Raw genomic sequence first — 12,449 nt, forward strand, 5'->3', positions numbered from 1 at the left:
ACTGACCCTTCTTGATAGTGACTTGTGCTAGGCGACAAAGCTGTAGCGATACTAATGCTGCTTGGAGCTATATTGCTTCCGTATTTATCATAACAGACATCAAGAATGTATTTCTTGCATAGGATCCAATGTATTACGTCCCAGATTGTGTTGCCAGGGGCAGGGCTGTAAACCAAAATGCCAATAGATATATATATGTGTCTACCGTATAATTTCAATTTTAATATGTTTATGATCTCATGTTTAAAAATGAACAGATGAAATGTAAATGTCTGCTATACATTACGTAAGACAAAAAATATAAAGATTCAACAAATGTGTAACCCAAATAGGGAAACCACACTTACATCTAACTGAATCAAAATTGGTCTGCGCTGCCAAAGGAGAGGGTGTCAACGTCTTGTCCGGGAGCTGAAGGGGCAAGACCATGCTGCAACACAGTGGGGAGCCAGGTGAGGAAAGATATGTAGTAAAAGAGGGGGCGGTGTTTTGGATGATTGTAGATAAAATGACACTGGCTGAAAATACATAAATTAATATATCGGAATATCAGACTATGAAAAATATTAAAGGTAATAATATATAATAATGTTAATAATGTATCTTTGTTGTATCACATGGTGATACCAAAAAAGGGAAGGGGGTATTATGTATAAAAAGTATATTTCAACAGAGCCAGTGTCAGAAGCAAAAAGAGGGGGGAGGGGGGAGAGGGGAGGGAGAACATGTCCAGAAAAAGAAAAAACAGAAAACACGGGGAGACTTAGAACCCAAGAAAGAGTGCTAATCTTCGTGCATGGAAGAAGCAAAAAGAGTGGTGAAATTGCTGTGACATAGAAGTAAGTGAGCTCGTTGAATGTGTAGAAAACATTGGTAAAATAGATACATGCAGGGAGTGTTGATAGTGAGATGAAATAGGTACAAAGTAGCGATGTAATGAAATTGTAAACAGATTGAGACAGGTCGTGGGATAAGGAACTGAGCTTAGACAAAAAAGGCAAGGGAAGTGAAGGGCAGGAAGGAGTGAAAAGACTAAGATACAGGGTGTACCTTGAGACGGGAGCTCAAGGCAGTAGAAAAGACAGGGTGAATGGAGGAAAGTGTGCAATAGCCAATGAAGTGACCAAAGAAAAGGAAGAAAACAGAACATGAGAGTATGGAGTGTAGAAAGAAGTGATTCCTCACCTGAATGAGCACAAGGGCTGCATGCACGTCTCGTCCCTAACGCCATGTATACGGTGGGACAGACACAAGCAAACGCTTATGTACGTCAGCATGGAACAAGCCAGCAGCAGCTGGCAACCATGACCGTGAGTTTGAATACACCGCCACCACGTTCAAACGCCGCTGTTGCAGAGGTACACGTAGTAGGCAGGGACATGACGCCGATATATAGGTGGCTCCTCCCATATGGGGAGGAGTCAGCAAGGGAGAAGGATCTCCCTATAATATATCGCAGCTCCCGGAGTAGATGCGAACCTACCACCAGAGGGAGCGCATAAACCAATGAGATTATGTTAGAAGTGTAATTGCACAGATGAAAAAATATATCAAAAAAATAAGTTAATGATGGGGTTACGATTAAAAAATATATATGACTACTTGGATCCATACTATGGTTTGTATGGGTCAGACTACAGCAGTGTGAGACCATAGGCGGGCCGTGGGTGTCTTCCACCCGGGGATACTAGTAAAAGGGGAATGGTCTAACACTTGCAATTGTAAACACCTCCATCCCTAAATTATGCGAAAACAACAGAGAGGTGGCCCTAAACGGGACTTTGTATGAGGTTGAATACAATAGTCATAAAAGATAAAAAATATGAATTTTTATTATCAGATAAGGATATATGATAAATGTAGGCATGAATATATACATAACCACAGGTGTCATTACAAGCATATAAAACACATAAAACATAATGAAAAAATAGCAGCATTACATCAATATCGACATAGTGACAACATATCAACATGGATATTGTATGACAAAGGGTAATTGGTATAAAAAACTCTACGCGTTTCGTGGGTCCCTACGCCCACTCATCAGGAGTATGTAGATGATTCTGTTTAAAAATGAACAGATGAAATGTAAATGTCTGCTATACATTACGTAAGACAAAAAATATAAAGATTCAACAAATGTGTAACCCAAATAGGGAAACCACACTTACATCTAACTGAATCAAAATTGGTCTGCGCTGCCAAAGGAGAGGGTTTCAACGTCTTGTCCGGGAGCTGAAGGAGCAAGACCATGCCGCAACACAGTGGGGAGCCAGGTGAGGAAAGATATGTAGTAAAAGAGGGGGCGGTGTTTTGGATGATTGTAGATAAAATGACACTGGCTGAAAATACATAAATTAATATATCGGAATATCAGACTATGAAAAATATTAAAGGTAATAATATATAATAATGTTAATAATGTATCTTTGTTGTATCACATGGTGATACCAAAAAAGGGAAGGGGGTATAAAAAGTGGTTTGGGTGCCTCACACCTGGTGGTTGGGACTTTATGGGCAAGAGTGAGTCAAGAAGTATAGTAAAATCAAACAATTTATTGACTATTTACAGTATGATACAAGAATTTTAGTAAATGGGTAAAGGCTCATTATACAAGGGTTTTGGTGAATGGGTGAAGGCCCATTGCGTTGGAAGTGCAAAAGTATAGAAAGATAAGTGACATGTGAAAAATAGGTGACTTTATCCGGACATTTTGCTCTGTTGTTCCAAGTGGCTTTGGAACTAGGTTCAGAGGAAAGGTCCAAAGGGTTTTCCTACGCGTTTCGGCCGTGTGGGGCCTTTTTCAAGGATGTGTCACCAATTCTATGAATAACAATAATAAGAATAAGATTTCTTGCACCAACTCAAAAAGAAATTATGCAATGTGTTTCATATTGATGTGTTACATACATCTTTTTTAGTCCGTTCCATGCATATATATGCGCCTTCCCCAGGTTTCTAAACTGCAACAGGAACTTTAGCTGCTTCACAGGTGATATGGTGTAATATGGGTTATTCTTAGACCTCCTGGTTGGGAGGAAAAAAGTGTAGTTTTTATAGCCATCAGACATAGATACTTAATAGCCGTATTGGTGCAGAGAAAATCAGTGGTTGGATTTAGAAAATATATTTACTTTGGGCTAGACAGGTAGCGTTTAGCCATAATAATGGGATCCAGACGGGTTTGGAACCTGAAATCAATCTGCGGGCTAGGTATCTGAAAAAATGTGGAATGTTATATTTGTGAAATATGTCTAATAAATTAAGGATGGAAGTAGATGGTAATGGTTCATTATAAATGAAAAAGGTTTTGGTAGGGAGGAACCCCCCACCCCGCCCGACCCCAATCCAGAGGTAGGCATGAATCCCCGAACCCCACAACAGTCAAATCAAGTAGGTAGCGTGCAACCAAGGGCCAACGGGCGCCAGGGTATCGTAGCAAATCAAGGCACAACAGGTACTAGTTCTGTGCAGCTGCATGGTGCAGCCAAGAGCAATAGAAAAAAGGATCCAGAGGCTTGAACAACAGCCCAACAGGAGCAGCATAGGGGGCAGTAGTTCAGCAGAACCGGATAATGACAGGCCCCATAAAGCCCAGGATCAGGCCCACGACCAAGGGGCAACAGGTGTGAGTCAATTCAGGCTGTCAGTGGCAGGGCGCTCAACCCCCAAGAGGACAGGGAGAAAGGGCCTCAGTGACCAGGAATAGCAGTGCCCGGAGGAGCTGCAAGTCAGGAAAGAACAGACTCACCCTCTGGGGGGCATTTGCCCCAGCCAGTCCGAGGCTTCCTTCGGATCCAAGAAGAAGCGGGTGGTCTCCCCATCGACCACTCTCAGCTTGGTGGGGAAAAGCATATTATATTTGATGCCCCTGGTGTGGAGCGCCGCTTAAACTGCATCAAAGGAGCAGCGTTGCTTCTGGGTCTCCACAGTGTAATCCGGGAAGATCATCAGTCTGGCATTGTGGTACTGCCTTTCACTCCTATTTAAAACTGAATGGGTTGTTTTACAAGGTGATCATTTACAACCACTTAAAACTAGTGATTGACCGATTATCGGCAAAGCCGATATATTGAGAGCCGATATGCACTTTCCCCAATAAATATTGCCGATATTTCGGAAAGTACTTGTACCGGAGCGATGCCTGCAGCTAGAGGCATCACCCTGGTACCGGCATCCATAGCTGAGGGGCGGCTGTCTTGTAATGACAACCGATGCGGCTGAGAAGCCGGTCGGCTGTCATTACAAGGAGCGGGAGGGGACATCCCCCCTTCCGCTGCCTTACGCGGCTCGCACGGTTCTACCTGGCAACCAGACTGCACGGCCGCCAAAGACCCAATCAAAGCCGCATTCAGGTCTTATCGGGTTTCCATGTAAAAACCCGGAAGTGATGTCATGACATCACTTCCAGGTACTCGGCACCAGATTTAAAAAAATTACAGCATTCAAAACAACAAAACTTGGCATTTTTAATGCTTTGAAGTGCAGAGGAGGGGTTTGGTGTCTTTTAGACCCCCAGATCCCTCCACAAGAGTACCTGACAAGTGATAAAAATAAAAAAATATATTTTTTCATTTCAGGCTGCAAAGCAACAGAATGTAATTATTTTAAAGGGGTGATTTATTTCTATATCTACTGTATATGTACTAATCTATCTATCTTTCTTTCTTACCTTCTTTCTATTTTATTTTTAATGGATTGTAAGGCTTGTTCACGTGTATGTAATTTCATTTTTATAGTTTATGTTTAAATTAATTATTTCCAGCACATATTAAAAACATTGTGTTCTGATTTTTAATATTATTTTTGCTTTATTTACATACATGAAATAACTGCTCATAAAACATTCTCAGCAACACTGGCTGCTGTTCCTCATTTTAACCCCTGGATGGCACTGTTGACCATAAGTAAACTAAACTACAGTAGCTAAATGCTGAGCTCTACTGTTTCTTACAGAACATATCAGAAGCAAACACTTGCAACATTGCATTATTTTCACTGTCTCCTTCATGCCTGAATCATATATATTTCATCACCTAAAGAGTGAAAATAGGAAGATGTATGGACTCATGCACAGGACCATGAAATGGCAAGTGACATTTTTGCTTTCTCTTTTTATTTGTGGTCTTATTTCTGCACAGCTTCAGTACTCAGTCAAGGAAGAACTGAAACAAGGATCTGTAGTAGGAAATATTGTAAAGGATCTGAGTTTAAATGTTAAAGATTTATCTTTTCGAAAATTTCAGATTGTTTCACGTGCCAAAAAAATGTATTTCAACATTAGTTTACAAAATGGAGATCTCTATGTTGCCAATAGGATAGATAGAGAAAGATTATGTGGGGCCCAGCAATTTTGCTCTATAAATGTGGAGGCGGTCATGGAAAACCCCCTACAATTTTATACTATTAATGTTGAAATACTAGATGTTAATGACAATTCACCAACCTTTTCTAAGAGTACTTTTGATGTAGGAATCAGTGAATCAACTTCACCTGGAACTCGATTTGCTCTTAACCCAGCAAAAGATTCAGATCTTGGTTCAAACTCTTTACAGGGTTATACACTCAGTGACAATGATTGTTTTATCCTTAGTGAAAAAATAGGTATCAACGGTAAAAAGCATCCAGAACTTGTGCTGGACAAGCCCCTTGATCGCGAGAAACAAAATTACTTCGAACTAATATTAACTGCTTTTGATGGAGGAAAACCTGTAAAGCGTGGGACAGCTTTAATAAAGATCAAAATTCATGATGTTAATGATAATTACCCAATATTTGCTGAAGATATATATCAAGTATTCCTACCAGAAAATACTCCTGTTGGTTTTCTAATTGTTCAACTGAATGCTACAGATGATGATGAAGGGTCATATGCACAAATATCATATTCCCTTAGCGATGTTCCTGAAAATGCTCGCCAACTATTTGCAATAGACTCTGAAAAAGGTGATATTGTATTAACAGAAAGCTTAGACTATGAGATGAAAGACAAGTATGAGCTCACAGTGGAAGCTAAAGATGGAGGCGATCTGAGGGCTCACTGTAAAGTTTTCATACAAGTTGTAGATGTTAATGATAATGTCCCTGATATAACAATTACTTCTCTAACAGAATCAGTTCCCGAGGATTCACCAGTTGGTATGGTTATAGCTCTTGTTAATATCTATGATATGGACACTGGAGAAAATGGTGAAATTGTTTGTGATATTGATGGAAAATTACCCTTTCAGCTGGTTCCATCATCTACTAGTTACTACAAGCTTGTGACTTCAGCTAACTTGGACCGAGAAAGAGTCAGCGAATATAACATTACCATCAAAGCTGTGGATAGAGGATCTCCATCATTGTCAGTTATCAAAAGCATAACACTGTCTATCTCTGATGTGAATGACAATTCTCCTGTATTTGAGAAAACAAACTATGTTATCTACACCCAGGAAAATAATTTATCTGGGACTTCTCTATACAGGATACATGCTGCAGATCTTGACTATAAAGAGAATGCAAGAGTTAGGTATTCATTAATTAACAATGGTTCTGAGGATATACCTATAGCATCATATATTTCCATAAACTCAATGACTGGGGTTCTATATGCACAGAGACCATTTGATTATGAACAGTTACGAGAGCTTCAGTTCCAAGTGATGGCCAAAGACAGTGGTTCTCCTCCTCTAAGCAGTAACGTCATAGTGAGATTATGTATTATTGATAAGAATGATAATATCCCTAAGATTCTCTACCCATCTTCAGAAAATGAGGGATCAACATTATTTGAATTTATTCCTCACTCTGCTGAAAAAGGTTATTTAGTGACCAAAGTGATTGCAGTTGATGCTGACTCTGGACACAACGCCTGGCTTTCGTATCACTTACTCCAAGTTCCTGATCCATCTTTACTTACCATTGGTCAATTCACTGGTGAAATTAGACTAGGCCGAGACCTTCCTGATATGGCTTCTTTCAGACAAAAAATTATGGTTCTTGTGAAAGACAATGGAACCCCATCCCTGTCATCGACAGTTACTTTGAACTTGGTTGTAGCTGAAAATTTTCACCTTGCTCTTCCGGAGATTAAACATCATCCCAGTAATTTTGAAGTTTCATCAAATGTCACCTTGTACCTTGTGATAGCAATAGCTCTCATTTCTTTGTTATTCATTGTCACAGCAATGATTACAGCAATATATAAATGCCGAAAAACTTGTATTCCTCCAACTTCTGGAATGGTTAGTGGAAATGTATATCCACAGTTCACCTTGGGGTGTCCATCTGAAATTAGTGATAGAAGTTTACCTTTTCCATTCTCATATGATGTGTGTGTGACTCTGGACTCAAAGCAGAATGAAATTGCTTATCTAAAACCAGTCCAGAATGTCCCCACAGACAGTTTGATTGATACAGAGGATGTTCCTAGTAACAATACCTTCCCCTCTATGAGCAACATACAGGTAAGATAAAATATACCAATTTTTGTTAGAATTTTGACTCCATTTTTTATGTGTACTTTAACAATGCAACTAGAAACCATCACTAAGTTGTTAATTAAATATGTGAAATAGATACCTTTTAATGTTACATTAATTTTTTAGTGTTCAAAAAGGCTAGGTTCATCTTTTTCATCATGTTACTTTGGGTATAGGGTGTAACATGGTGCAAATGCCTCCCCTCCAACCCTCAAATAGCCCCCCCCCCCAATGAGAGCGGTCAGGCTTCCTCTCCCTCACAGGCGCTGTGACACTAATAAATGGAGCAGCTGTGCAGGGGTCCTTCTGCAGTGTCATGACATTCAATCACAGAGATCCATGAATGTATGAACTACAAGTTCCGTCTGCCACTGTGACAAACAGACTTGTGGTTTTCAATTGACTATAAGTGTGCTACTCTGCAAACTCGCAGTCTGTTAATGCTTCCTCCACTGATTGTGGGTGTAATGCTTTGTAGGCTCCTGTAAATAAAAATAATGCATTCATATTTTTTTTTCCAGCAAAAACATGTGCATTTATTATTTGTTTTTCAATGGTGCACCTAGCCTTTAAAGCCTGCGCCAAAAGTATTCTTGTGTGGCTGTTCAGTATAAAAGTCTTACAATTTATTAGTTCAGTTGTGATAGTAAATATTGTTAAACTATAAGTATTAAGTAAGACATGGCCTCTTTGTCAAAAATATAATTTTTTCTCCAAGCCAAACAAAATTTAGGTGGGTATCAAAGAAATCATATCTTTATTATTTAATATTTCTCCATTTGAATACTTTCTATCATTTTCCTTGCTTTTAAATTGCCTGCCAGTTTAACTTTTTAATGAACAATAATTTTATATATATATATATATATATATATATATAAATATTATTGGCAGAAGCTGTTATCTTCTTTTACCGTTCTTGCATTTCCTGATTTCAACCTTTAGATGTCACTGTAGACCACAAGTAAATTTGTACAAACAAAATGTATGGTAGAGCTATTCTAAATCCTGCTACAATCTTGCATTGCACTTTGGAGCAGCATTACAATCTATATACAGACTTTCACACAATTCATTTTATCAAAACTACAATAACCACAGGACTGAAAATTATTTCTAATTTATTCTAATTAAGAAGAATGAAGTGGAAGTGCAGAGTCGTCAACAGTACAATGGCATGGCAAGTCATATTTTCTTTGATCCTTATTCTTTGTAATTTTGTAAATGCTCAGCTTCAGTATACTATACAGGAGGAACTAAAACAAGGATCTAAAGTTGGAAATATTGAAAGGGATCTGAACTTGAGCATTAGGAACTTATCAAGCCGAAAGTTACAGATTGTGTCACCTGCCAGTAAAAAGTATTTTAACATTAATTTACAGAGTGGAGATCTGTACATTATAGAAAGAATAGACCGGGAGGAATTGTGTGGGGACCAGCAGGCTTGCTCTTTAACTGTTGAATTAGTAATTGAAAACCCATTGAATTTTTACACAGTTATAGTTTACATACAAGATGTTAACGATAATTTCCCACAATTCTCCAAGAACATATTTGATTTAGAAATGAGTGAGCTTGTTTTACCTGGAACGAGATTTGCTCTTGGGACAGCAAAAGATCCAGATCTTGGTGTTAACTCATTGCAAGGTTATAGGCTCAGTGATAATGAGTTTTTTAATTTAGGAGAAAAAATTGCGTCTGATGGGAAAAAGTATCCTGAACTTGTGCTAGACAAACCCATTGATCGCGAGAAGCAAAACTATTTTGAATTAATCTTAACGGCCTTTGATGGTGGAAAACCTGTGAAAAGTGGGACAGCTTTAATAAAGATGAAGGTTCATGATGTAAATGATAATTTTCCCCAATTTAGCCAGGACAGTTATCAGGTACGCCTGTATGAAAATGCTCCAAGTGGGTTCCTAATTCTTCAGTTAAATGCTACTGATGTGGATGAAGGAATTAATGCACAAATAACTTATACACTTATTGAAGTTCCTGCAAATGCACAAAACCTATTTGCTATTGACCCCCTAAAAGGAGATATTATTCTAATTGGAAAGTTGGACTATGAAGAGAAAGACAGATATGAGCTTACAGTGGAAGCTAAAGATGGGGGAGGTCTGACGGCTCATTGTAAGGTGTTTATACAAGTTACTGATGTTAATGATAATATCCCAGAAGTAATAATAACATCTCTCTTGGCATCAGTTCCTGAGAATTCACCACTTGGAACAGTTATTGCCCTTGTTAATATCTTTGACATGGACACAGGAGAAAATGGGGAAGTTCTTTGTGAGATCATTGATAAGTCACCTTTTCAATTAGTTCCTTCGTCTACTAATTATTACAAACTTGTTACGTCAGCTAACTTGGACCGGGAAAAAAACAGCAACTATAACATAACCATCAAAGCTGTGGATAGAGGATCACCACCTCTGTCAGTTACCAAAACTCTGAAACTGTTAATCTCAGATGTGAATGACAATTCTCCTATGTTTGAGAAAACAAATTATGTTATCTATATTCAAGAAAATAATTTGCTTGGGACCTCTGTGTACAGGATTTGTGCATCTGATCTTGACCATGACGAAAATGCAAAAATTATTTATTCTATGTTAACCAATAATACTGAAGAATTGCCAGTGTCCACTTATATTTCTATAAACTCAATGACTGGGGTTCTTTATGCTCAAAGATCATTTGACTATGAACAGTTACGGGAGTTTCAGTTTCAAGTGATGGCAAAGGACAGTGGATCTTCTCCGCTAAGCAGTAATGCAACTGTAAGGATATGTATTATTGACAAGAACGATAATGCTCCTAAAATTCTCTACCCATCTCCTGACAACGAGGGACCAGCATTATTTGAATTTATTCCTTACTCAGCAGAGAGAGGTTTTCTTTTGACCAAAGTTATTGCAGTAGATGCTGACTCTGGACACAATGCCTGGCTTTCATATCACTTACTACAAGTTCAGGATTCTTCATTATTTACAATCGATCAATACACTGGTGAAATAAGGCTCACAAAGGAACTTCCAGATGTAGAATCTTTAAGGCAAAAAATTGTAGTCATGGTAAAAGACAATGGACATCCCTCTTTATCATCCACAGTTTCTTTAACTTTAGTTGTTGCTGAAAACTTTCAGCAAGTTCATCCTGAGATAATATACAAGCATAATGATTCAAAATCATCTTCCAATATCACATTCTACCTGATAGTTTCCATAGGTTTGATTTGCCTTTTTTTTATTGCGACGGTGGTTGTTACATTGTTCTTTAAATGCAGAAAGTCGAATACACAGCCATCTTTTGAAACTATTGGTGGAAATGTATATCCTCAGTTTACCTTGGGATGTCCTTCTGAGATAAGTGACACAAGTTTACCTTTTCCATTCTCATACGATGTATGTGTCACACTGGACTCAAAGCAAAATGAAATTGCTTATTTGAAACCTATCCAGAATGTCCCCACAGGCAGTCTTATTGACACTGATGCTTCACCTGTTGCCAACAATCCTACTAAAGATTGCCTACTTATTACCAGCAATGCAGAGGTATGTAGTACCTAATTTTTAATGCAAATTTTCATTTCAAAGGCAAACTTATTTTTAAAGAGATGTACTAATATTTCATACCACTTTATATGCCACCTTTTTGGTTAAATCATTTTTGAATTGTTATTGTTCTGACTGCAGTAATCTCCTAGATTTAGAAAAATACTGTTTCCCTTAAAAGTAACATCTCACTGTACAGTAGATATACTAAATAGAAATGAAACAAAAAAAATATATTTAATTTGTTTTTGTATGCATTTAAAGATGATCAACCCTTATTAATTTTATACTGATGTTTTAGCAGTGTACATATATTTTTTCTAATCCCATTTCTATCTATCATTTGTGTTTATTGCTTTTGATGTTCTTCTACCTTGCTACAAGTCTATCAGTCAGGTCTTACTGATTGTAAGCCCTTTCCTTATTTTTTTGAATAATGTGTGGGAATTATTACTTTAATTCCCTAATTATGTAAAAAGCAATTTACTGTTCACTTTGAATACCCAATCATGTGTACATGATTTTTACATGACAAGATGATTGGAGTCTTCACAAATTTTTTTAAGTAAAGCATCTCAACTCATGCGGTAAACTACCCCCTCCGTCTCAGCAGTTGTTTAGCGGGGAGTTTGCAGTGAAATGCAGACAGGCACTGCAAGTATGTAAAATGTTAGGATATTAAGGTAAACATTACAATAACTGTTCAAACTTGTGCTTACTAGGAGAACACTGTTCCGTTCACTGAACAACTGAAAGAAAAAAAAATGATTAGTGTTATCGCCAACTAATGTGCTAGTCAACGGTCAGCTCTGTTTATGGGGTAAAATATTAAATCACGCTAATGTTTTTTTCTCATTGGCCCTTTCAGATAGTATTGCTTGTTGTACTTGAGTGTGCTTATGTCGTTATGCCTGTTGCATTTTCGATTTCACAAAGTAAAGCCTATATTGACTGGTGTTTTTAAAATGTAAGTTAATGTCATATAAAATGATTATAAATGTATATTGAAATCCTGCAATGGGTATTGTACTGTATGCTGAGGAAATTATAGTTTATGAAAGGTTTTCTTTCTGCGGAATAGCCTATATTGAATTAAATATTTGATGTGAATGTTTTTGTTATTTTGCGTGGACTAAGAAAGTGAGTAATTTAACAGGTAGATTGAAGTGAGGCAAATCCAGGTTTATGACAGTGGGAGAGAGTCCCAACACCCATGTGACCTAAAGCTATTATAAATAGACTCCTAAGTCCCAGAGAGTCATGTGCAATTTCATGGTTTGCATAAATTACATGTATGCACCACATTGAATGGACTGAAAAGGTTGAAAATATTTGTGAAAATAGAGAAAACTTACCTCTTTGATTTCAGTAATTAGCCTAACTAGATTTTTGTTAAAGCCATTTTCACTCCATATAATATTA

The 12,449-nt window shown here is 37.7% G+C and overlaps 1 protein-coding gene across 1 annotated transcript in view; it reads left to right on the forward strand.

The window, feature by feature from the left end:
• The first annotated feature begins 5,036 nt into the window (after positions 1-5,036).
• Positions 5,037-12,449, forward strand: part of LOC309553369 (protocadherin gamma-C5-like) — a 764,755-nt gene continuing 757,342 nt past the window's right edge. The window contains exon 1 of the mRNA XM_082254515.1: positions 5,037-7,455. Coding sequence (XP_082110641.1) covers positions 5,062-7,455 — 2,394 coding nt within the window. The 5' untranslated portion in view covers positions 5,037-5,061. The remainder of the gene's footprint in view (positions 7,456-12,449) is intronic.

The sequence above is a fragment of the Pelophylax lessonae genome, assembly GCF_965119305.1.
Source record: "Pelophylax lessonae genome assembly, chromosome: 4".
Lineage (NCBI taxonomy): Eukaryota > Metazoa > Chordata > Amphibia > Anura > Ranidae > Pelophylax > Pelophylax lessonae.